The sequence below is a fragment of the Nematostella vectensis genome, chromosome 9 (assembly GCF_932526225.1).
Source record: "Nematostella vectensis chromosome 9, jaNemVect1.1, whole genome shotgun sequence".
Classification (NCBI taxonomy): domain Eukaryota; kingdom Metazoa; phylum Cnidaria; class Anthozoa; order Actiniaria; family Edwardsiidae; genus Nematostella; species Nematostella vectensis.
The window spans coordinates 8,053,294-8,078,117 of record NC_064042.1 but is presented as its reverse complement, the minus strand read 5'-3'; the positions used below and the strand labels follow the sequence as shown (position 1 = coordinate 8,078,117).

The 24,824-nt window shown below is 40.5% G+C and overlaps 4 protein-coding genes across 4 annotated transcripts; 3 read left to right on the top strand and 1 right to left on the bottom strand.

Annotated features, from left to right (window-relative positions):
• Positions 1-2,648: 2,648 nt before the first annotated feature.
• LOC125572222 lies at positions 2,649-4,076 on the top strand. The gene has a single exon (XM_048732435.1). The coding sequence runs from the start codon at positions 2,649-2,651 to the stop codon at positions 4,074-4,076; it is 1,428 nt and encodes a 475-aa protein (XP_048588392.1).
• LOC125556738 lies at positions 4,055-7,806 on the top strand. Its single transcript, XM_048732271.1, has 2 exons — positions 4,055-5,967; positions 6,779-7,806. The coding sequence occupies exon 1, from the start codon at positions 4,221-4,223 to the stop codon at positions 5,121-5,123; it is 903 nt and encodes a 300-aa protein (XP_048588228.1). The 5' UTR covers positions 4,055-4,220; the 3' UTR covers positions 5,124-5,967; positions 6,779-7,806.
• Positions 7,807-18,902: 11,096 nt separating this feature from the next.
• LOC125572185 lies at positions 18,903-21,581 on the top strand. Its single transcript, XM_048732272.1, has 2 exons — positions 18,903-19,748; positions 20,398-21,581. The coding sequence occupies exons 1-2, from the start codon at positions 19,079-19,081 to the stop codon at positions 20,601-20,603; spliced, it is 876 nt and encodes a 291-aa protein (XP_048588229.1). The 5' UTR covers positions 18,903-19,078; the 3' UTR covers positions 20,604-21,581.
• Positions 21,582-22,502: 921 nt separating this feature from the next.
• On the bottom strand, positions 22,503-23,576 carry LOC125572186. Its single transcript, XM_048732273.1, has 2 exons — positions 23,429-23,576; positions 22,503-22,932 (listed from the first exon to the last, which is right to left on the bottom strand). Exons 1-2 carry the CDS (start codon positions 23,528-23,530, stop codon positions 22,654-22,656), a joined length of 381 nt encoding a protein of 126 aa, XP_048588230.1. The 5' UTR covers positions 23,531-23,576; the 3' UTR covers positions 22,503-22,653.
• Between the last annotated feature and the right edge of the window lie 1,248 nt (positions 23,577-24,824).

Here is a 24,824-nt window from a genome sequence, read left to right as displayed (position 1 = left end):
CCTTCTGACAAATGATATTTAAGCAGTAATAAGAGGCTGTTCGTTTTCAAGTAACAAAAAAAACACTATAAATTATATAAATATAGAAAAATTGCTAATAATATTGAAAAGTGCTAGTAAGGTTAAGAGTCGTCCTTTCGCGGGGATTACTAGCTACTTGCCGGCGTTTAGTGGTGGTGCAGGGCGTCACGGAAGGCATCCCGGATTCTTCGGGCTACTCCCAGTACAGAGCGCCACGCCCTTCTGATGATGTTCGGTCGGGCCTGTGGAGAGAACAGAGAGTGTCAGAAGAAGTAGCAGAGACCTGACCAAAGAGAAGGTCTGACAGGTGTAGCAGGTTAGGGGCGCTCGCACACCCCTTCTACGAGAGCGAAAGGTCCAATTCTGAACCACAATTTAAACTCTCCGAGAAAGACATAAAATAAGTTATTTGGTTTACCTTGACTTCCTGTGTCTGGACCCCTGCGTCCTATAAATAACAGATTACACCTCGTTAACAATATTTTGTTTATAAGATTACACCTCGTTAACAATATTTTGTGTATAAGAAGCTTTTTTAAATAATTTTTTATCGCGCCGTCTAAAAAAAATAAATAAAAACTCATGCAAACTTGAACCGACGATTTTACAAAAAAAATAGATTTTATCGTGTTTAGATCTTAAAGTCTAGGGATTAAAAAATAAAAACTCACACAAACTTGTTGTGGATCCGTCTGTGCTTGGGCATCCTGAAATATTGAAAACACGAATATTTAGAACTTACGATTTTACAAAAAATACTTTCTTTATCGCGTTTAGGATCTTAAAGTCTTGATTAAAAAAATAAAAACTCACGAAAAGTTGTTGTGGATCCGTCTGCGCTTGTGCATCCTGAAATATTGAAAACACGAATATTTAGAACCGACGATTTTGCAAAAAAACTTTTTTATCGCGTTTAGGGTCTTAAAGTCTTGATTAAAAATATAAACTCACGCAAAACTGTCCAAATCAATCTGCCCTGGCATCATGAAATATTGAAAACAAGAATATTTAGAACCGACGATTTTACAAAAAAAAAAAATTATCGCGTTTAGGGTCTTAAAGTCTAGTAGTAGCGATTTGCGGGAACGGGGACAAAACTTTAAAAATGGAAAAAATTAATTTTAATTTAGTTTTGTCCCCACTACATCACACACGTATGTAAGTATTATCATAGGGTATGTAGCTATGATACTAGATATACTCCACACTTGAAAAATGGTCTAAAGATATAAATATCCTAATAAAAATGGAGAACCGGACAGTGAAACAGTTGAAAGCCCTCGCCAAGGAGCGGGGTATCCCGAGATATTATCGAATGCGAAAAGCCGAACTCATCGAAGCGTTGGGTAGACAACCGCGTGATCCTACTAATACACCACCACCACATAATATTCTTGATGAACCGATACCTGAGATTGATGTTCCCATGCTCAAACCATCACAACCCACACCAATCTCCCACGCATCATCAATCAAACATTTAGCAAACAGAGTTGCAATCCCCGTCAAGAAAGAATTGAATAAGTTTGCAGATTGGATTTTATCTTACGTTCCCTAGCCCATCAAAAAGACCGTAAATAAACGTGTCGAAAAACTGAAGGAAAAGGTGAACAATATATTCAAGAGACTTGACCACGTTGAACTAAAAGAAACACAAACATCATTGAGAGGATATCTGAAAACCTACAGGATTGATGGGGAGAATGGTTATGACCCAACGACGTTCATCATTAATATCAAATCAAAAGTGCTAGATCTCATTAACAAACAAAAGAAGCCTATCAAAGTCAAGTTTATCCTTACATGCAAATTTATAAAAAAAGAATCCAGCTACTGGTCATATTGATGAAAACTCAGGATACTTCCATTCCAAAGTTGAAATAATAACTGAGGCAACCGATTTCTCCGACGTATTCAATACGATGACGAATCGTATACTTGAATCGATTGAGCAATTTCAAAACAAAGGCTCTGGGTGGCAGTTTAATCAGGTTGAATACTTTGATATTAACATCGACCCTTTTAATCCGCTATCTGGAAGCTCATATATTAAACTACCATCAGAATTAGCAGCCAAGCAAGCCATCATCAATGTTAAGAATGAGAACAACCACGAATGTTTCAAGTGGGCAGTAACCTCCGCCATCTACCAACAAGATGTTCACCCTGAGAGATTAAATAAAAAAATGAGAGAAAACTCAGAGAAGTTTAACTGGTCAGGCATAGAGTTTCCCGTCTCACTAAAACAGATTGACAAGTTTGAAAAGCAAAACCCCACCTATGCAATCAACGTCTACGGATGTGAAGGTGATGTACACCCTCTAAAAACAAGTGAGAAAACTTAATCGGTAGAGGAATCTAATGTGATCAACTTACTTCTCATATCAAACGATGAAACAAATCACTACTGCTGGATTAAAACAATGTCAAGACTTTCAGGTAAAAAAGTAAACAAACGCAAAAGTACAACACATTTTTGCTACAGATGTCTAAACGGGTTTTGGTGTAAGAAAGCATTAGAAAAACATCTTGAATACTGCCGCAATCACGAAGAATTCAAACCTGATATGCCAACAGATAAGGATGGAAATCCTCTGTATACATCTTTTAAGAACTATAATAGAAAAATGAGGGTCCCCTTTGTTGTCTATGCTGATTTTGAGAGCTTTACAGAGAACATAGATACATGCTCCCCAGATGAAAGTAAAAGCTTTACTAAACAATACCAGAAGCACAAACCATCAGGCTACTGCTATCTCATCAAGTGCTTTGACGACGAAATATTTCCACCAATGCTTGTGCGACAGACAATTCAAAAACCAGATGAAGATATCCCGCAAATGTTTGTGGAAAGATTAGAGTCTTATATCAAGATGATATACAACAACTTCAAGTTCTCTAAGAAAGTCAAGATGAGTCTAGAGAATTTGAGAGAACATGAAACCGCCACTCACTGTCATATCTGTAAGGGCGAGCTCGGAAAGGATAAGGTTTTAGATCATTGTCACATTACAGGAAAGTATAGAGGTGCAGCCCACAACGAATGCAACCTTCAATTTAGAATTCCAAAGTTCTTCCCAGTCATCTTTCACAATCTATCTGGATACGACAGCCATCTTTTCATTAAGAACCTTGGTACATCAAAAGGTAAAATAAATTGTATACCTAATAATGAGGAAAAATATATTTCTTTCACAAAACAGATTGTAGTGGACACATTTACAAACAAAGAAGGCAAACCGGTTGAAGTTAAGCGTGACATCAGATTCATTGACAGCTTTAAATTTATGTCAGCCAGTCTTGACAGTTTAGTAAGTAATCTGTCAAAAGAATCTTTCAAAAACCTCACAAGTTACTATGAAGGAGAACAATTACAACTGTTGTTAAGAAAGGGTGTTTTTCCATACGATTGGTTCGGTGACTTCAACAAACTCATCGCAACCAAACTTCCACCAAAAGAAGCGTTCTACTCCAGACTCAACGATACTGACATATCAGAGGAAGATTATCAACATGCCCAAAAGGTTTGGGAAATCTTTGAGATGAGAACCATGGAGGATTATCATGATCTCTATATTGAGTCGGATGTGCTCCTGTTAGCCGACGTCTTCGAAAACTTCAGAAATGTTTGTCTTGAGAACTATGGTCTAGACCCAGCCTGGTATTACACAGCACCCGGTCTTGCATGGGACGCTGCTTTGAAAATTACCAAGGTGAATCTAGAGTTGCTGACAGACTATGATAAGCTGCTCATGATTGAGAAAGGCATTCGAGGTGGTGTGTCTATGATAAGCAATAGGTACGGGAAAGCAAATAATCCATACATGGAGGAATATGACCCTAATCTTCCAACAAAGTACATAACATATCTAGACGCAAACAACTTATACGGCTGGGCAATGTCAAAACCACTCCCTACACACGAGTTTAGATGGATGACTGAGCAAGAGATAACAGGTTGGAAAAATCATCCATGCATTCTAGAAGTTGACTTGGAGTATCCTCATCATCTACACGATTTGCATAATGTACCCCCCTTTGGGCACCTAGCTTAAAGGGATTAATTGCTCAAGCCAGCATATTGTATTTCAGTTATCTCTAGTCTTGATTGCTAGCACACGTTCACAGCTTCACTCTATAATTCTTTGTTCTTTTCAACGTTTATATATCAAGCTCATATTGTTTTTTCCACTGTTACGATGCCGCGAGAAAAGAAATGTCCAGGCTGCAAGAAGCCAGTAAATGATCATGATTTTGGCGTGCCAGGGAAACATTGTGACGGTCCTGGGGGCGTTCCCGAAATTCAGGGCAATTCTACTACACGGAACGACGAACTGTTGAATTCGCTCGCCGCCGCTGTTCAAACTCTCACGGCCGAGGTTCAAAGTTTGAAGGCCGATCATGCTAGCAGTCGTCAGTCCCATTCCTTGCCGCCCTCCGACGTTGCTTCGTCGTCGCGATCTTCTAAAGATGTATCGCCGCGCCGTGCGACGACGGTTACTTTGCCCGAGCTTAGAGCCATGGATGACTTGGCCGACGCGGCGGATCGACGTGTGGCTCATGTTCTGCCCATTGCATCCAGTGAGTCCGATGAGGAAGCTGATATGGGTGCGCTGGCTTCCTCTCCGTTACGGAAGCCAAATAAAGCTGAATTCGTGGCGGGGTATGCACAGATTCTACAATTACGAGAGATCAGTTCGTTCGAGCGCGCCGAACGACACAAACATTTGGTAACGCTGATGTATCACGCACAGCTATACGAATGGGAGGCGGTGCTTGCCTTCCATGGAGCGGTTTTGCTTGAAATCGAACGTGGCTTATTGATGTGGGGTGATTCCTTTTCCCACCTCGAAAGCAGAACCCTCCATGGTCAGCTACTTTCACCGCCGAAAAAGCAGTCTTACAGTTCAGGGCCGACATTGTTTTGTAGAGATTATCAACGCGAGAAGTGCATTCATACCAAGGATCATTATGGTTACGTCCGAGGCGAACGTAAATGGGTAAAACATATTTGTGCGGCTTGTTGGGTACAATCGAGAAAACAGGAATCGCATAGAGAGGATTCATCTGATTGTCCGCTTTCAGGGGAATCAAAAAACTGATAAACTTCGCCCTTGGTCAAGACATTGGGGGCGTTCCTTCCGTTACTGTTGCTTCATTTCCGGATATGTCGTTTTGTGCTTTGAATGCTGATGCTTGCTCCCAGCCGCTAAAGGCTGCAGTTCCTGACTGTCGTGGCTTTTCCACGGGCGCTGATTATATTCATGATGTGTGTTTTCCTCAGCCGGTGGAGGCTGGTGTTCTAGACTGTCGTGGTTTTTCCACGGCCTTTCCTCGTGACTCTCAGCAGGCGAATGATTTTTATTTGTACGCACATGAGTTAGTTTTTCGTTCTGGTCGCCCGAACTTTGTGGTTTCTCGCCTGCCCGTTCCAAGTTCCCTAAAGATCAATACTTGGAGGACTTTGTTGTATGATTATGACGACCAAATGATTTGTGATTTCCTGGAGTTTGGTTGGCCGGTGGGTTTCACTGGCGATACTGTTCCTATTTTTGATGCTCGCACTCACCGGGGTGCGCTCAATTTTGCGACTCAAGTTTCAGAGCATTTACAACGTGAAGTCTCGCTTGGTCGTGTCGCTGGGCCGTTTACGGATCCTCCCTTCGGGGGTGGATTTGTTACTTCACCGTTGAACACGGTTCCCAAGCGAGATTCTGAAGAACGTAGGGTAATTGTGGACTTGAGTTGGCCTAAGGGCGGTTCAGTAAATGATGGTATTCCGTGTGATAGTTTTCTGGGAGATCCGTTCGTGACTTGTTATCCCACTATAGATGACATTGTGGAAGCGATCGTGCAGTTTGGCCCGGGTTGTTTTCTCTATAAGAGGGATCTGCGGCAGGCGTATAGGCAGTTTCCTGTGGATCCCGGCGATTACCGTTTACTTGGGTATATTTGGAATGGACATTATTACTTTGACACTGTTTTAACTATGGGGTTACGCTCTGCTGCTCAGGCATGTCAGCGCGCCACCTCAGCGGTAGCTTGGATTCATCGACAGCAAGGAAAAGTTTTATTTAATTATTTTGATGATTTCATTGGGGTTTCTGAGGCTAGCTCTGCGACTTCCGATTTTGAGCAGTTGGGGACTCTTCTCTCCTCTCTGGGACTGATCGAATCTGTTTCCAAAGCTTGTCCGCCTTCATCGCTCATGCTGTGTTTGGGAGTGATGGTAGACACGAATTCATTTACGTTGTCAGTTAGTCCTGAGCGGCTAGCGGAGTTAGAGCTTCTCTTACATGATTGGAGGAACCGCAAAACTGCTCGCAAACGGGAGTTACAATCCCTAGTTGGCAAACTTGTGTTTGTTTCAAAGTGTGTTCGTCAGAGTCGGGTGTTTATCTCGCGCTTATTAAGTCTGCTACGAACAGTTCAATACAATCATCTTCACGTTAATTTAACCGCGGAATTTCGCAAGGATATTATTTGGTGGTGTCATTTCCTGCGGGAATACAACGGAGTATCTATGATTAAAACTACCTCTTGGAGTTCTCCGGGGGAAGTTTTTTCTACAGACGCTTGCCTGGTTGGTTGTGGAGGCGTTTGTGACAATGAATATTTCCACGCTTCATTTCCGGATGTGGTTGTTGCTCAGTCCCTCGATATAAATTGTTTGGAACTTCTCACTATTGTGGTGGCGCTTAAGTTGTGGGGTCAACGGTGGACGGGACTCCGTTTAACCGTGCGCTGTGACAATCAGATTCCTCGGCTTTGGCCTCTCTGCAAAAGGATCTACGACAGACATTACAAGCTGCTTATAGCACAGGGACATATAGTAATTTAAAGACTCAATTTAAGGCCTTTTTTCTATTTTGCTTATATTTTGACTTGACTCCATTACCAGCAGACATAGATACGGTCTGTCTTTATGTACAGTTTTTAAGTCGTTCGATTGCACCACCTTCGATTCGTAATTATTTAAGTGGGGTCAAGTTATTACATCTTTTCGCCGGTTAGGACTATGCATTTACTAAGGATTTTAGTTTATCCCTAGCCCTGCGGGGAGTTTCCCGTAGGATACCACATGTACCTCAGAGGGCTCCACCGGTAACTCCTAGCCTTTTATTGCTAGTTGCGCGAACAGTAGATTTTCAACATGATGCTAACTCTTTTACATTGTATTGCGCATTTCTCTTTGCATTTTTTCTTATGGCGCGTATAGCTAATATCGTACCGCTTTCTATTAAGGCATTTAATCCAACCCGCGATCTCACACGGGGTGATGTTTTGTGTAACGAACACGGGCTTATCGTCACGTTTAAGCATACAAAAACTATTCAGTTCGGTCAGCGTCGATTACACATTCCTCTGTTACGTATTCCAGGCTCGTTATTATGTCCGGTCGCTGCCTATAACAACATGATTCGCCTGGTACCCGCTTCTGCACGCAAACCGCTGTTTTTATTGCTTGGTCATTCAGGCCCGTTTGCTTTGACGAAGTCCCGTTTTGTTACCGAATTTCGTCTGGCGCTTTGCTCAGTGGGGGTTGCTCATGCTGACTCATATCGGGGTCACTCATTTCGACGCGGCTGTGCCTCTTGGGCGTTTAACCACGGAGTACCAGGGGAATTGATACAGTTGTATGGTGATTGGGCTAGTGACTCTTACAAATTGTATTTAGAATTTAGTAATCAATCAAAATTGGCGCTTGCTTCCCAGCTACGTGCTTCCATTCAGGCCAGTAGTTAGGCCTTCTGCACTGTTTTGTTGTTTGGCCGGTGGTTTGGTGGCAGAGAGGTTTATTATTATTATTTTAGTTTTTCATTTATCAGTTTGTAGTGATTTTATAATAAACTTCTCTTATGCCAAACACAAAACAGTGTCAGTGGTTTATGTTGGGTTGAGGAATTATTACCCATTAGCTCCAGAGAGAATCAAGGTCAAAGTAGATAAGTTAATCCCAAACCTCACAAACAAGTCAAAGTACGTTGTTCATCACGAAACTTTAAAACTGTATGAAAGCCTCGGGCTGAAAGTTACCAAGATTCATAGGGGTGTCACATTCGAAGAATCTGCATGGCTTAAGTCATACATCGACTTGAATACCAACCTAAGGGCGAAAGCGGCCAACGATTTTGAGAAAGACTTTTTCAAGTTGATGAACAACTCCGTGTTTGGAAAAACCATGGAAAACATCAGAAACAGAGTGGATGTTCGACTGGTCACGAATGAAAAAGATTCTAAAAAGTTGATATCAAAACCAAACTATCAGCATCGCACCATCTTTTGCGAGAACCTTACCGCCATCCACATGAAGAAAACAAAGTTAGTCTTCAATAAACCTGTTTACTTAGGCATGTCCATTCTAGATCTTAGTAAGACACTGATGTATGATTTCCATTACAATTACATCAAACCGAAATATGGTGAAAAGGCAAAGCTCTTATTCACAGACACAGACTCTCTTGCCTATGAAATTCAAACAGAAGACTTTTACAAGGATATTAGCCCTGATGTGACATCTATGTTTGATACAAGCAACTACCCAAAGGACCACCCTTCAGGAATCAAGACGGGTGTGAACAAGAAAGTCATCGGAATGTTCAAAGACGAGGCCGGCGGTAAACAGATCACAGAATTTGTCGGTCTGCGAGCAAAACTCTACTCATACAAAATGGACGAAGGAAAAGAAGAAAAGAAATGCAAGGGTGTGAAGAGAGCGGTCGTTAAGAAGTGCATCAGTTTCGACGACTACAAGGATTGTCTATTCAATGAACAGCCACAGATGAGGAAAATGAATGTTATTAGAAGTCATAAACACGAAGTTTACACCGAAACGGTTAACAAGGTCGCCCTATCGCATGAGGATGACAAGCGAATCATTTGTGATGATGGTATAAAAACGTTTGCTCATGGACATTATTCTAACACAGAATTAGGGGGTAACTCAGTATCTTCAGTAACGATTTGAAGTTCCTCTCTAACGAACGACCTCCTTGGTGCACCCTCCGATAGATAGTACAACACAGGCTGCCCAACCGAAACAACACTGCGTGATAAATCATAGATATTCAAACTCCAGGTCGGATCCGTCGCACGACGGTTATCACCCCCTTCGTCTTCTCCCGGAGCAAGCAAATATCTTACTTTAACGGCGGGAGGTAATCTCATTTCATCAACTCCGACAGGTCGCTTGTATTCGACGGGTTTAACATCAACTTCTTTGAGTCTAACAGCTTTATCAGGTTCTTTTCCACTAATCCGTCTTGGCTTAGTATTCATTGCTTCTAAAACTTTAGGCAACCTCTTCACCCATTCTCTTGACCTTTCATTCTCTAATAACATCTCTTGAGCATATTGATGGCTATACAATCTTTCAGACAAAGTTCGATTTACCCGTTCTACCACAGATTGAGCTTTATGGTTTTTAGCCTCACTTCGTTGAATTCGAACATTATGCTTTTTCATGAGTTTTGTAACATCACCCATAAATTCTGTGCCAGGGTCGACAATCACCGTATTTGGCCACTTGAGTTTCCTTGAATAGATTCTTTCAAACGCTTTGGCAAGTCCACTTGAATCTTTACTCGTTAGAGCTTCAGCATCAACATACCTTGAAGCAACATCCACCACTGAGAGCGCATATTTGTAGGTCTTTCGTTTTACAGTATCGTGAGTTACAATAGATCCGCCTGGTGGATATAGTTTGTTTTGACAACAGCCCAATGCGGTCTCGGAATATGTTTTGGGGGTGGTAAATAGATTTGCCACAATGCCTGTTTCTCAAGCCACTTCTTAGATGTAGATTGGCTCACTTTAGCAGCATCTGCCAATTTATTAATGGCTTCATAGCCTTTCCAGTACCCTCTGGTACTGTAGTATATTTTTGATAATCTGATCTCGTTATTCATTTAAAGATTATCGATCTTTTCTTAAAATAAAGATGCCGCAGGCAATTTCAGAAAAAATTAATCCAAACAGAATCCCTCGAGAACCTTTCGGTTTGAAGGCTGATGCCTCACTAAATCGAATCACACTGAACCCCTCATCAGCAAATCCTGGGGAGACTCTGTATGATAACATACCAAAACTTGCTGAAAATGTGGTTATCGTTCCAGGTAGTGTGTCCTTGCTATTCGACTTAGGCGTCACAGGGCATGCAAATAATACTCTCGTCAACAACGTTGGTCGAAACCTAGTGTCTAGGCTCAAGGTTCTTTTCGGTGGGGAAACACTGCAAGACACCCAACGATACGATCTATTTCAAACGTATCACGACCTATTCATCCCCAAGGAGGAACGAGAGGATCTATTGAAACAGGGTATCTCATCAGAGAATATGAGAAAACTCAGAACAAACGCAGGAGACAAGTCTACCTCTGATGCAAAAGAGGTGGCTCTTGCAGCAGTACATAATACAAAATACAAAATCCCACTAGACCATCCTATTCTCAGCGAGCATGGGGCTTTCTATCCAAAGGCGTTACCTCATCCACTGACCTTTGAGATTACTCTAGCCTCAGTTTCCGATGTTGTTGTTTATGCTGACACAGTCAAGACTCCAACGTACACAATCACAAACCTTGAGTTGGAATATGCTTGCATCTCAAGCGAATACTTGGCTCGTGAGGCGTTGTCAGCTTATCAGGTTGGTAAAGGATTCTTTTACGAGAACGTCATTCTCCACAAAACGTTCACCATTTCCAAACCTAATGATAGTGTCATAAACGAGCACATTAATCTACCGAGGAGGTCAATGACAGGGATATTGTGCTTGTTCACAGAGAGCTACACTGGAGGAACAAGAGATTCCGAAAAGTTTGTCAATCCAAGTATCACATCAATCAACATTAACGTTGATGGCATGCCAAACCGCCTCTACTCCAAGGGAATGGTACCGTCAGACCTCTGGGAGTCGGTAAAGAAACGTTTCGGTAGAGAGGGCGTCAAGCAAAAGGATTTTTACGCTAATAACAAGTTCGCTCTATGGGTTGACTTGAGGGCACACCCAGATAACAGCATTCACGGAGGAGGTCTGGTCTTGAACAACACGCGAGACGGAGTAAAACTAGAAATGAAACGGAAAGTTGGAGGAACGGGAAATATCAACTGTCACATGTTTGTAGTGGCCGATGCGTTGATGGAGGTTATGAACTCGAATTTGAAAGCAATCATGTATTAAAAAAGACTTGTGTGATAATACAAAGAATGGAAGAATTACGAGATAAAACACCATTTCATTGTATTATCACAGGACCTACTAATTGTGGGAAAACAAAATATTTAATAGAACAACTCCGAGGACCGTTTCGGCATGTCTTTAAGTACATTGTCTTGATGTGTCCGACCTATGCAAAGAATAAGACCTATCACAGATTTGCCAAGGGCGACAAACGCTTTATTGTGCTGTCTCCAGATGCTAGCAACAGTGATGAGATTAACGAACTGTTAAAGTTAACCACAGAATTGCTCTCTGGTACAAATACGTTAATTATTTTAGACGACTGTGCCGTGTCCAAGGACTTGAAGCAACGTTCTAACAAGTTTATCGATCTTGCCTTTTCTGGTAGGCATGAGGGATTATCTGTATGGGTTTTGACACAACAACTAACCTCAATAGCTAAACCATTTCGTGACAACGTCGCCTGTGTGGTGGCATTCCATAATCCATCTCAAATTGGTGCAAAAACTCTCTTTGAAGATTATGGAGGTGACTTGGATGTTGAAACACGTAAAAAATTTATAGAACTTTTAAAAGCAGGACGATATTCAAGGCTGTGTTTCTGTTTGAGGTATCCATTTCAGTGTTATTTGGAGATTCCTGTAGTGATTTAAAAGAATCTATGTATTATTATAAAGTAAGATGGTAAGCGTTGAGGATTATATGAAAAAGGAACCTGGGTCTAAGGGGAGCTCGAGGGGCGAGCCTCTCGAAGATGATGTTGAAGTCAAAAGAGAGTCACTAGCCATTCTCGCATCGTTGGGGACTACTAAGGAGTATCTCGGTGTTAACATGAGTTTAGGTGATATTAAGAAACTCTCAAACAGTGAAGTCGAAAAGTACTTTGTTCGCTATCAGACTGTCTTGGGAAAACAGGTCACAGGGGGATTAGTGGAGTCAACTATTCAAGTAGCCACTCAAGCCATATCTTATATTGTTCCTATTGATGACTCTGATGCTCTTTGCAAAGACTTGCAGAACGACGAGTTGGTAAAGCGGGAACTTTCAAATTTGGCAGGTCTCTTGGTATTGAGAGGTGGAAGATTGGTAGCACTTGTTAGCGGTCTCTTCCAGGTTGCTAAGCACATTAAGATAGCACCTTCAGAGGAGGCTTCCAACAAAATCCAAGAACTTTCAAGCACAACTGAGCAAACTCTTGAACACAACTGAGCAAACTCTTGAACACAACTGAGCAAACTCTTGAACACAACTGAGCAAACTTTTGAACACAACTGAGCAAACTCTTGAACACAACTGAGCAAACTCTTGAACACAACTGAGCAAACTCTTGAACACAACTGAGCAAACTCTTGAACACAACTGAGCAAACTCTTGAACACAACTGAGCAAACTTTTGAACACAACTGAGCAAACTCTTGAACACAACTGAGCAAACTCTTGAACACAACTGAGCAAACTTTTGAACACAACTGAGCAAACTCTTGAACACAACTGAGCAAACTCTTGAACACAACTGAGCAAACTCTTGAACACAACTGAGCAAACTCTTGAACACAACTGAGCAAACTCTTGAACACAACTGAGCAAACTTTTGAACACAACTGAGCAAACTCTTGAACACAACTGAGCAAACTCTTGAACACAACTGAGCAAACTTTTGAACACAACTGAGCAAAATCTTGAACACAACTGAGCAAACTTTTGAACACAACTGAGCAAACTCTTGAACACAACTGAGCAAACTCTTGAACACAACTGAGCAAACTTTTGAACACAACTGAGCAAACTTTTGAACACAACTGAGCAAACTCTTGAACACAACTGAGCAAGAACTTTCAAGCACACCACTAAGATGTCATTTAAAGATTATGTTTCTTATTTACAAACAAAATAAAAAAATGTCTGACGAAAATCAAGAGGTTGAACAGATTACTAAGAACCCACTTACAGCAAAAAGCGGTGCTAGGGAAAAAGATCCTAAAAAAGTCGCTGCTGGTATGAAACTTGCTGAATATAATAGGAAGGCTAAAGAAGTGTTAGCTAGGGAAATGAAACGTGAGGCTGACCGAAGCCCTGAACCACAAAAAGCTCGAGCTTGGATTCCGGAGCTATCTTTTACAACCGTGCTTTCTCTATTTGGAATAGGGTTTACAGCAGTGGATATGTATATGCGTTTTTACAAAAAGAAAGAGGGTGAACTGTGTAAGATTAATAACGATTTCAAAGAGGTTGAACAGAGCAAGAGATCGACTCAACCCTCAAAAATTCCTGTAGCCACAACTCCAAAAATAGGAATGTTGTGATTTAAAGATTATCTGAATCTGTAATAAAAAAAGTCATGTCAACCGAAAACAAACTTGTGAAAACAGTTACCGATTCTGCCGTCATTATTGGATTGGCTGCTGGAGTTGGGTACGCCGCTAAAAAGGCTATGAAAGAATCATTTATCAACGATCCCTCGTCAAGTGTTACAAACTATGCCAAGTGGGTTGCGGTTCTGTCTGGAAGTATGTACTTGAAAGATTATCTAGAAACTCAAAAGATCATACCTAAAACCATCTAAAAAATACTGCTTTGATTAATAAATGGCAACTATAGCGTTGATGATTGGTGGGGCTATTCTTAATGCAACAGCATTTGTTGGAGGGAGTTACCTAGCAAGATACTTATCTTCTGATGGTCATTATGTTGATAAAGAAAAAATACGACATGATAAAGCGCTTGAGAAGTATCAACAAGCAATGGGTGAGTGGCAGAAAAAAAGACAGGAATATCAGGATTGGTTGGCGGAAGAATACAATAATAAAGTTCGTGCAGATGAGAACGAAAAAAAGACAGATGAGGCTTTCAGATTATATTCTCAAACACATCCTGATGCAGGAAACTTGAAAGAGCCTGAGTTCTCAGACTACTATAGACCGAGTAGCAACCAAAAGATGGGAGAGATGGCATATGTTGGAGGTGGAATGTTAGCTCTTGGCTATGTAGCGAGTAAATGGATATAAGTCAGCACATTCAGTGCAAAGATCGCTTAAAGATTTCTTATTTTCAAATAAAATAAGAAATGGATACTGACCCAGAGATTCCCGATAGAGAAAATCCTTTCGAACCCGCTGATCCGGGCGATGATAATGAGGGTGAGTCAATCCCCATGACATCCACATCAACTCATGATCCTTTCCACCGCCACACTACAGATGAAACATCGTTTATACATGGTGTGGATGAACATACACCATTAATACATAGAGAAGAGAGGATGGAAAACGCTTGGGATAGAATTCGTGAAAAAAACCCTAATATAAACCCTGCGAAATCACCCTTCACAGCTACTCTCGATGAATATGGAAACGTCGCCGTAAAGCTTAAAAGGATGGGTGGGAAGTCCTATCCATTATTTGACGCAGTAGGTGAGTTGAATGAAAAGCTCCCTTCTTCTATCAAGAAAAGCCTTGGACCATCTGCTGAAGAGGTTATCCGCTCCAATGAAGAAGAGGTTGCAAAGAGAGAAGAAAAGTTGAGACAGTTAGAGACCAAGCGAAAGGAAGTCCCTGAGAATCAAAGAGAAGGAATAGATGCGCAGATTGGGGAAACACAGAGTGAGATTGAACAACTAGAGCGGGAGAATGAGGCCATAGAGGAAAGGATGTCTCTGAAGGATCGTGTAAAGGCGATTTTTAGGAAATATGGATTTACCACCGTTGCTGTGGTTACCGCTGTGGGTGTGGTCATCGCCGTTATTGTCTCTAATCTGAAGAAGGGTTTGACAAGTGTTGCAAAAGGTGTTGGAAATGGTCTGGAAACAATAGGCAAAAAACTAGGAGAAATACTCCCAGGAATGGTTGGTGCGATAGCTAGTTTCATATTTAGAACGGCAGGTGAAGTTGTTGGATTTTTAGCTAAAAACGCATGGCTTCTAATCGTTGCTGTCGTCCTATATTTTGTAGAACGATTTAAAAGGAGACGAAAATCATAACAAATGGTATTACTCTACATTGAAGGTAAAGTTGGTGACTTCACCGTCTATTTAGAACAGCCTATTGAAAAGCCGTGGTTTATTACGTTGCGAGGTTGTACGTTTTATAATCGCTGGAATAATCTTTCAAGTGAGGGAACTGTTTCTGATGGTGAAAACATTATCCTTAGGATCCCTGCGGGACAGTATACGGTTGAAACGCTAAAACGTCAAATAGATGAGGGTTTGCGTCTTGGTGAAAAGTCAATCTCTATTGAAAAATCATCACTCAAAGCTCATCAAAACGTTGTGTTGAACGAATCGCTTGCCGACCTGTTAGGACTCAAAAACAAAAAGCTGAAAGCAAAAACTCAACACGAGATACAGATAAAAGGTCTTGAGGCTATTTTTATCCACTGCGACCTTGTGAACGCATCTGGCTCCCTCAAACAAGGAGCTCCCTCACAAATCTTAGCATGTATAGAGCTTGATAAAGGAAAGATAAACTTTAGTCCACACAGTCCGATACAGCTTAGTGCCACATCAGTTGATTACGTGAGTAGTCTTCGTTTTAGTATGAAGGACGGTGATGGAAATACAATAGAGAGTGGTCTCTACCCGATACGTCTAATTTTAGAAATTACTTAAAGAATAACCTCTCTCCATAATAAAAATATGGATGAATACAATTCAATCTACCCAAATGTACCACAAAGTGGTGATAACTTCAGACTTCAAAAGACCTATGATGCTTTGGGAAGTTTGGAAAAAGAAGTTAAACATTATGAGAACGTGAGAAAAAAGTATAAACGAACGCAGAGCACGTTCTCAAAGGTAAGCGTAGGCTCAGGACTCGTATCCGTCATTCTTGGGTCTAGTGGTTTAGGAACTTCTCTGTCAGGTTTGGGTATTGTAGTAGGAGTTCCGTTAGGTGCATTGGCCGGTGTTTTTGGTCTTACGTCTGTAGGCTGTGCGGCGGTTTCTAAACGACTGTCGCAAAAAGTCTCTAAGCACGACCAAACGGTGGCAGTGGCAAAGGCAAAAGTAAATAGCATACGTGACTTGGTTTCTAAAGCTTTGAAAGACAACAAAATATCAGATGAAGAGTTTTCTTTGATCTTGAATGAGGTGGATAAGTTTGAGGCTCTAAAGCTCCAGATTCGTCAAAAGTCAAGAAAAGAGGATGAAAAAAATGTAAACATTACCAAGCTGAGGGAAACAGTAAGAGAAGAGATTTTGAAAGACCTGGCGAATCGACCCGCTCGGTAAAATTTCTGTTTGAAAGAACACCCTTTGGATGGATCTATGAATTGAGATATGCAAAGAACTGATTTAGCACCGTTCAGTGCCAAAATCTCAAAGTGATTTAAAAATCTTATATGTTTAATGAAAAAACATATAAGATGAAGTTTACAGAATTTGTGAAAAGATACCCTTACTATTCGCGCTTTAGGTTCTCTGCTGATGAGCATGGCGATGTGCAATTCAATTTCAATGGAGATGAATATGACCCGTTTGACAAGAATGGGAATCTAGTCAAAACGTTATACCGCTTCCCTGGTAATAGCTGGAAACCTGAGAATATCCAGGATTCTCTGGTCACCGATGATGCGCAGGCATACAAGGAAACAATTCAGCAACTGTTTGGATTTCCAAAACAATATAGATTAAACACACATGCAGAATACAAAATATCGTCATGGGATGAAAACCCTACGAAAAATGATTATGTCTCTTTTGATGTTTTTATAACACCGAAGCTGAAGAGACACTTTGTTTTTAGGGACATATTCACCGACAGCGAGCTAGTATTCAGAACAGCAAAGGAGGCTAGTAGGTGGCTCGACGCTCCAAACCTCAGTTATTGGAGTCAAGCCCTGAATTTCGCTATGTTTTGCGCCACTGCTGGATGTGGTGTGACGCGTGACATGATAGACGACTCTCAAGCGGGGTCATTCTACAGATTTCATATCATTTTCACCATCAGACGGATACTAAGTGAGCTGCAATGCCCTCTCCCAAGAGATAAGCTCTTTAGTTGGAATAAAAACTTCTACAGCGAAGCAGCTTACCAAAAACTAAGGATAGAGTTTCGAACTGGTAGTGATTTCCGGTTCCTTGGGCCGATAAATCAAGGGTTAGGAAATGTTTATAATTACGATTATCACGGCTTGTCATCTTCTAATGACTCGTACAAGCCCTATGGGACCATCGATCAATTACATGACGAATGGGACGCTGCTAAAAGTGATGATGAACATATGAATCATTTCGAGATTGAATATTTAAAAGATCCTAGAACCAAGTTTCAGTATGAGTGGTTCTTCCCAGAAAAATCAATGGGGCTAAGTAAAGCTGGGTTGTCTAGGATAAATCAAAGCATAGAAGCCTTTGTTTATTGTATTCTAGGCGCACAAGTTCAAACTCGGTCGTCAATCACCGGTGATAGCGGTTCAGCTCAAGAAACGAAACAAGTTTTTTGAAACTCTTTGAAAGCGCAGTGATAGAAAACGATATATCAAAAAGTATACAAAGGTATCAGTTTGCTTTACAACAGGCGAGGCAAAAACTAGACTTGGCTTTCGCCCTCGGTTGTTGGTTGAGTCCATCGTATCTTGTGATAAATAACAACACTTCAATCGCTGGTTATAATAACAAATTACAAAAAGCCACTACTGATATGAAATTGGGACTAAATCCAATAAATAATGAGATAAAAACGATTCCAAAACATAATATGGGTCATTCAAAGATTGTGTTACCTCATATCAAGCCAGTCACGACTCTCAAACCAGTCACAACTCTCAAACCGAAACCGGATGTGAAGACCCAGCGTGTGACGACAGATCGTCACGACATTAACCTTATCGTGATAACAGCCTCTGCGGCTGGTTTAGCTTGGTATCTATTTCGGTAGCATGTGAGATGCACGTGGACGGATGTGACGTATTGCAAGAAAACAATAACTGTCCACGTGCTAAACAATAGACTGCATACCAGATATCCCTAACAACTACGAACTCTCGATGTAAATACAAAATCTATTTTCAGAATTGCTCGTTGTTAGGGAGGTTAGGAATGTATGACGTCACACCGAAATGAGTTTTTGTTATCCATGAGGGTACAATATAATACAATACATAATGATAATTGATCCTGTTTAATTATTTTACTCATTGCAATTACACGTCAAGTTGGAAGAAGCTAGAAAATTATGCTCTAGGAAAAAAAAATTACAAACACAAGTGTTGACAAGTTATGTGACTAATTTTACCTTGTGATGACTAAAACGTGATTCAATTATGATTATGTAACAACGTACACGTGTCAGTGACCCCACTAGCTCCTAATCGTTCTACATAAATTTCAAACACAAACGATCAAGTGAAAATTCAAATTCAGTTCAGCGTGGGTCTGTCCAGTCCATAATACGTCTCTAACCTAATGAAATCATCAGAATCATTCACTTTAGACAGAAGAGATGCTAGTTATCGGAGAGGGTAAATGTCACCTTGATGTCCCTATCAGTTGCATCCTCCAATTGCAAAGTTATTCCTTCGCTAGCATCCCTCAGAAGGGCAAACGCTTTGTCTCTGTCTTGTGGGTTGGGAAAGCGTTTATTAAGACAACTTAAGGCCATTTCCGGGTGTGTTTTGAAATATCCGGCAGCTTCGGCAAACAGTTTCTTAATTTCCTCTTTAACGGCAATTATGTTTCCTCCTCCAAGTCCCACTCTACCGTTAATAGAGACCTTTAGATCCATGGACCAGGTCCACGACCAGGACGAGTTTTGGCCGCGCGCGCACTGGTACTACAGACTAGTCCTCGGCCTGGTCGTCGTCAAATTGCAACATTTAGATAGTAAACAAACCGTCGGAATGCAATTTTATTAAGTTTGTTCATAGTTTGGCCATGTTTGAGCCATGTTCTCCAAGGAAAACATTCTAACATCTTCAATTATGCTATACCTCGACGATTTTTTGGAGGAGGAAGATGTCATTCGAGTTATCTTGGAGCAAAATCGGAAAAATCCTGCCATTCCTCACGAGAATTACAGTCGGATCGAGGAGACACTCGGTGATATGTCTGAGGCTGAACTAAAGGCTGAGTTTAGGTTCGGTCGTGGCGAAATTGACCTGCTTCTCGAAGCTCTTCAAATCCCGGAGTCATTCAACTGCATCAATGGAACTGTTTCTTCTGGTTTGGAAGGACTATTGATGTTTTTGAGGAGGTTTGCATACCCTTGCAGACTCGGTGATATGATCCCACGGTTTGGTCGCTCTATTCCTGAGCTTAGCCTCATTTTATCAGAGGTCACCGATTTTATTGTGAATACACATGGTCATCTGCTACTTGACTTGAATCAACCCTGGTTACAGCCATTCCAATTGGAGTCGTTTGCTCGGGCAATCAGCCGAAAAGGTGCTGCGCTGGACAACTGTTGGGGTTTTGTTGATGGCACTGTAAGACCCATCTGCCGTCCAGGAGAGCACCAAAGAATAATGTATAATGGCCACAAAAGAGTTCATGGTATTAAATTCCAGTCCGTGGTGGCGCCAAATGGCCTAATAGCCAACCTGTTTGGTCCAGTCGGTAAGTGCTTTTTTATTGTTTGACCCACTGGATCACTTGAAGATCCCCATACATGTACTATAGTTTCTTTCATAAAATATGTTGAAAGTCTTTATTAATGTCAATGTTAAAATTGGTTACATTAGATTTTGCATTATTTTTAATCTAGAAATTTGATGTTGCGACACCATGATTTGTGCAGGTTTTCTGATTGGCTGTTTGAAAATATTTTGACTTACCTAGTAACAATACTGTAAACAGTGCCTCATAGTACATAGCATGTACATACTACTACTATAAAAGAGAGCTCATTTTACAGCCATTCATTTTTCACACTATGTCATTTCTCTTTCACATATACTTGGTCTGAGTCTCTATCTGTTACATTGCAAATGACCTTATCTTTGTGCGCCAACCATAGTTTGTTAGTACTGTGTACTATTAGGAACTTTTTTTCTTCCTTTTTTTGCACATAAAAAGACATGTGTATTGAAGAACTAACATACTTTTTCACATTTCCAGTACAAGACTTAGAATTTCACAATATTCTCATTCGTAAAAATATTATTCTCCCTCTACAACAACATGCTTGTGTTTTAGAATGCCACAGCTAAATATAAAATTGTTTCACAATGAATTTAACAAATGTTAAATTTTCTTTCACATACAGAGGGAAAGAGGCATGATGCGAGGATGCTACAGATGTCAGGGTTACTGCACCAACTTCAGCAATACTCTGTTGATCAAGCACGGCAGCCACTTTGCATCTATGGGGATCCTGCTTACCCTCTCAGAGTTCAGCTACAGGCACCATACAAACATGCTCACCTCACAGCCGACCAAGAGGCCTTCAATTCTTCAATGAGCAAAGTTTGATCGGCTGTTGAGTGGGTGTTTGGGGACATTGTCTCCTATTTTGCCTTTCTGGATTTCAAAAAGAATCTCAAGATGGGACTTAGTCCAGTTGGTACCATGTATGCTGCCTGTGCTCTTCTACGAAATGCTCATACATGTTTATACAGCTCTATGTCTAGCTCTTTTTTTGACCTAGAGCCACCTACTATTCAAGAGCACTTTCAAGTTTAATGAAAATAATTTGGGCTATTCCATTTTTGTTCCCCTCATATCAAAGAGCCAGAAAGAGTCTTTTATATTGACTCTGGATTTCCTTAGGGGTCTTCAGTTTTGAACCTGGTTTTCCACAGGGGGCTTTGATTTCAACTATAGATTTCTATATGTTTGCTAGAGTCTTGATTAGCAATAGGGTGCATAAATTTATCTGACATTTCCACAGGGGTAACATGAGAGATTCTAGATTTCCACTGTGGTAGAGCAAAGTTCCTCGATTGGGGGATTACAAATTTTAAATGGAATATGGCACTTTCTGTCAGTCTTTTATTAGCTAGCTGCTAGTTTCTGTTTTTAATTCTATTCTGCTAGTTTCTATTTTTTTGTTATTTGTCGAATATGAAGGAGCCAATTATATTCATAATTATACGAGGCTTGTTAAGACAGATTCTTTTAGTGTTTAAAGCAACTTGTGGCAAAAAATCTGGTTACTTAGAAAGTACCAAACCTATTGGCTTTATTTGGCAACTTTTGAAAGGTTTGCATATAAAAAGAAACTTTTGTTTCCTTGATGGCAGCCTAGGAAAATCAATTCCTTTAGGTGGTGAACTTTAATTTTTCGGCTTCCATGAATATTTCTTGGGAGGACTAACCAAAGTAAATACTGACCTATAGTTCTTTCAAAGTAAATTAAAACTAAGCCAGGGGGTTGTCAACGTTCGAGTATATAGATTTTTGATTGCTACAGGTATTCTATAAAATAAAACCCTTTTAGATTCTTGTGAAGTGACAGAGTTGATACTTGCTTGATACATGCCTCTCAAAACCCTCAGATGATAGAGTACAGGCCACATGCTACCTGTATGCAAGTATTTTCACCTCTATCCCATGTCCAGAGCTGAAGTGGGTACTACACGAGAGGGTGGCTATCTTGAAAAGTATCTGGCCTTATATCCATCTTTTAAGTGATTTCATAAATTATGTATTCATATCCCTCACATGGAAGAGATGCAAGTCACAAATACAGTTTGAATGGGTTTAATTGATTTTTCTAGCCCCCCCCCCTCCCCTGTATTTTCTAAAGCCTTTTCTGTTGAGGAGGTGTGGATTTTTCCTGGGAACAGATGCCACCTGGAATTTGACTGCTTTTGTTGTCTATTGTTGAACAAACACAACTTTGACCCATGAATAATAAATGTAGCCCACTTTGTAGAAAATATGATTTTACTTTATTTTCCAAAGAATCTACTCTATAAAGAGTTTGGCACCAAGCAGATTGCTGAAGTGTTCAATAGAGAAGTACTTGAACTCTGCTATAAAATGTCAGCAATTGACTATCAATAAATTTTATAAAAGAAACATTTAAGAAACATGACATTATTGCAGAGATGCTGTTAAAAATACTAGGTCCTTGCATTTTTAACAGCATTCAGCATCTCTGTTAGGACATTCATCATGGCCATATTCATGGCTTGCTGTTGTTGTTGCTGTTGCATATGCATCTGCTGTGCCTGTTGTTGCTGCTGGAGCAGGTAGCCATGGAATTGCTGCTGTTGCTTTAATTCATTTCCTCTGATCTCTAGCTCTCTTGCCCTCTCCTGACTACGTACTGCTATGCTCTGCTCCATTAATTGCACCAAACTTCGCTGTGTCTTTCTCTTTGGCTGGTCTTCTTCGCCCTTGTCTTCGCCACTCTCTTTTCTCTTCTTGGTTGCACTTAATCTCTCTGTTGCCTTCTTCCTCATATCTTCTGCCATAACCTTCTCGTCATCCACCCTCTCTTTCCTTTCCCTTTCCCAGTCCTCTATAAGCTAGTTGTAGTCTGTAAGCATCTGGTGCTTTTCATCGTACATCACCTCTACCCCACTGTCTCTCTTCTCTCTCTCTTCTCTTTTTTTAAAAAGTCTTCATGCAGACTATTAAACCTCTTTCTCACCGACCTTTGAGTGACCTTAAACCCATGGTTTTCTTTTAAATTGAGGGCGATTTTGTCCCACTTCTGTCCTCTCTCTTTTGATGCGTAAGGATGCTTGTGAGGCTCCGCAATAACCTCTTTCAGAAGTGAGACATCGCTGTCAAATTTCCATATAAAGAGCTCTCTTTTTTCCGCCACTTTTTTATCCTCAGACATTTTGTACTGTAAAAAATCAAGATTGAGTCTATTAAGCGTCTGAATTTAGTCAATTACAGAAAATTACGAGTACTTAGGCTTATAGTCAAAAAGATGAAGTTTGTTTACATTGCAGTGTTACGGTGGCAAATGCTCACTGTTATCAAACATGTTGGGAACAATAAAAACGTGGAACAATAAAAATGTGGGCGTGAAAAAAACTTAAGCGAAACTTTCAGCCCTTAGTTAGCCCTCCGAATATATATTTTCTGAAAATGATCGTTAGGGTAACTGAATTATGCAAATTTTATCGTAAATGAACAATCAAAACAATACGAGAAAAGCAACAAAGGGAAGACCGCGAAGTTTTAGCCGCTTTATTTGTATCTCAAAAAACGATAGATATGCATCTTCTTTTTACAGAGTTGCTTGAATTCTTTATCACATTTACCTTTCACAACACTGTCAATATTTCCTATAGACTTTTGATAAACAGAATGATTTGCAAAAATAAAAAACATACCTTGAACAAACTGGTCTCGTGAGTACCACTTTGCTGTGTAAACTTGTCGTCGCCCACTCGAGGGCGACCAGTTTTGACAGTAGCGTGACCGTGACAGGCCATCTGCGCATGCGCACACAACGCGCGAGCTTAAACTCGTCCTGGTCGTGGACCTGGTTCTCGGATCTAAAGGTCTCTAATATCTGGAGCTGCTTCTCGATTAAGGTAGTATCTATTCATCTCAAAAACTCAACGAGTGTAGCGTCTGTAGTAATAATCGTCAAAAACTCAACGAGTATAGCGTCTGTAGTGATAATCCGTCGTATGTTATCAGCAGTTATATGCGAAGTTAATCCTGCAACACTCTCACTATCCAATCAAATTTCTCCTATAACCCCGAGAGCGTGACGACCATGTTCATTTCACGTGATCACTGCTCACTGCTCACGTGTTAAACAATAGACTGCATGCAGATGGATGTCTCATGACCGGAAAACAATTCCAACTAGATGAGTCACAAGGTAAATTTAGTTATGTAACACTGACTTGTGTTACATAACCTAGTGTTTAATAAATTAATCTTGTCGTGTCTCTTGTGTTGCATGACAAGCTCTACAATGATACTTTTGTCTGTTGTGTTCACATACTTGACTGCCTCCGCATAACTTACAAAACCATCTCTGTCTGCCGTGGATACATATCCCTTTTCCACCACAATCTTTACAGAGATATCTCACTCGTTTATGCTCACAGAAGCTACTACCGTTACATGCTTTGCAATATGATTTACGGTGGTTATGAGGGCATATTTGTGATCCGTGACAATCTTTGCAATAATATCTATTTCGTCCGTGAAAGCATTTTTTGGCTCCAACACTCTTTACTTGTTCGTTAACATTAATCCCAGGTATCGGTTCATCAAGAATATTATGTGGTGGTGGTGTATTAGTAGGATCACGCGGTTGTCTACCCAACGCTTCGATGAGTTCGGCTTTTCGCATTCGATAATATCTCGGGGTACCCCGCTCCTTGGCGAGGGCTTTCAACTGTTTCACTGTCCGGTTCTCCATTTTTATTAGGATATTTATATCTTTAGACCATTTTTCAAGTGTGGAGTATATCTAGTATCATAGCTACATACCCTATGATAATACTTACATACGTGTGTGATGTAGTGGGGACAAAACTAAATTAAAATTAATTTTTTCCATTTTTAAAGTTTTGTCCCCGTTCCCGCAAATCGCTAACTAGTCTTGACCAAAAAAATAAAAACTCACGAAAACTTTTTCTGGATCCGTCTGTGCTTGGGAATCCTGAAATATTGAAAACACAAATATTTAGAACTGACAATTTTACAAAAAAAAAAAAAAAATTATCGCGTTTAGGATCTTAAAGTCTTGATTAAAAAATAAAAACT

What these genes read in the sequence shown, in the direction of transcription:
- LOC125572222 (XM_048732435.1), top strand. Translation starts at nt 2,649, where the DNA reads ATGAGGGTCCCCTTTGTTGTCTATGCTGATTTTGAGAGCTTTACAGAG.
- LOC125556738 (XM_048732271.1), top strand. Translation starts at nt 4,221, where the DNA reads ATGCCGCGAGAAAAGAAATGTCCAGGCTGCAAGAAGCCAGTAAATGAT.
- LOC125572185 (XM_048732272.1), top strand. Translation starts at nt 19,079, where the DNA reads ATGTTCTCCAAGGAAAACATTCTAACATCTTCAATTATGCTATACCTC. An exon ending in CAACCTGTTTGGTCCAGTCG is followed by an intron (nt 19,749 to 20,397) that starts GTAAGTGCTTTT and finishes TTTCACATACAG; the next exon opens with AGGGAAAGAGGCATGATGCG.
- LOC125572186 (XM_048732273.1), bottom strand. Translation starts at nt 23,530, where the DNA reads ATGGCCTGTCACGGTCACGCTACTGTCAAAACTGGTCGCCCTCGAGTG. An exon ending in ACGAGACCAGTTTGTTCAAG is followed by an intron (nt 22,933 to 23,428) that starts GTATGTTTTTTA and finishes GATTTTTTACAG; the next exon opens with TACAAAATGTCTGAGGATAA.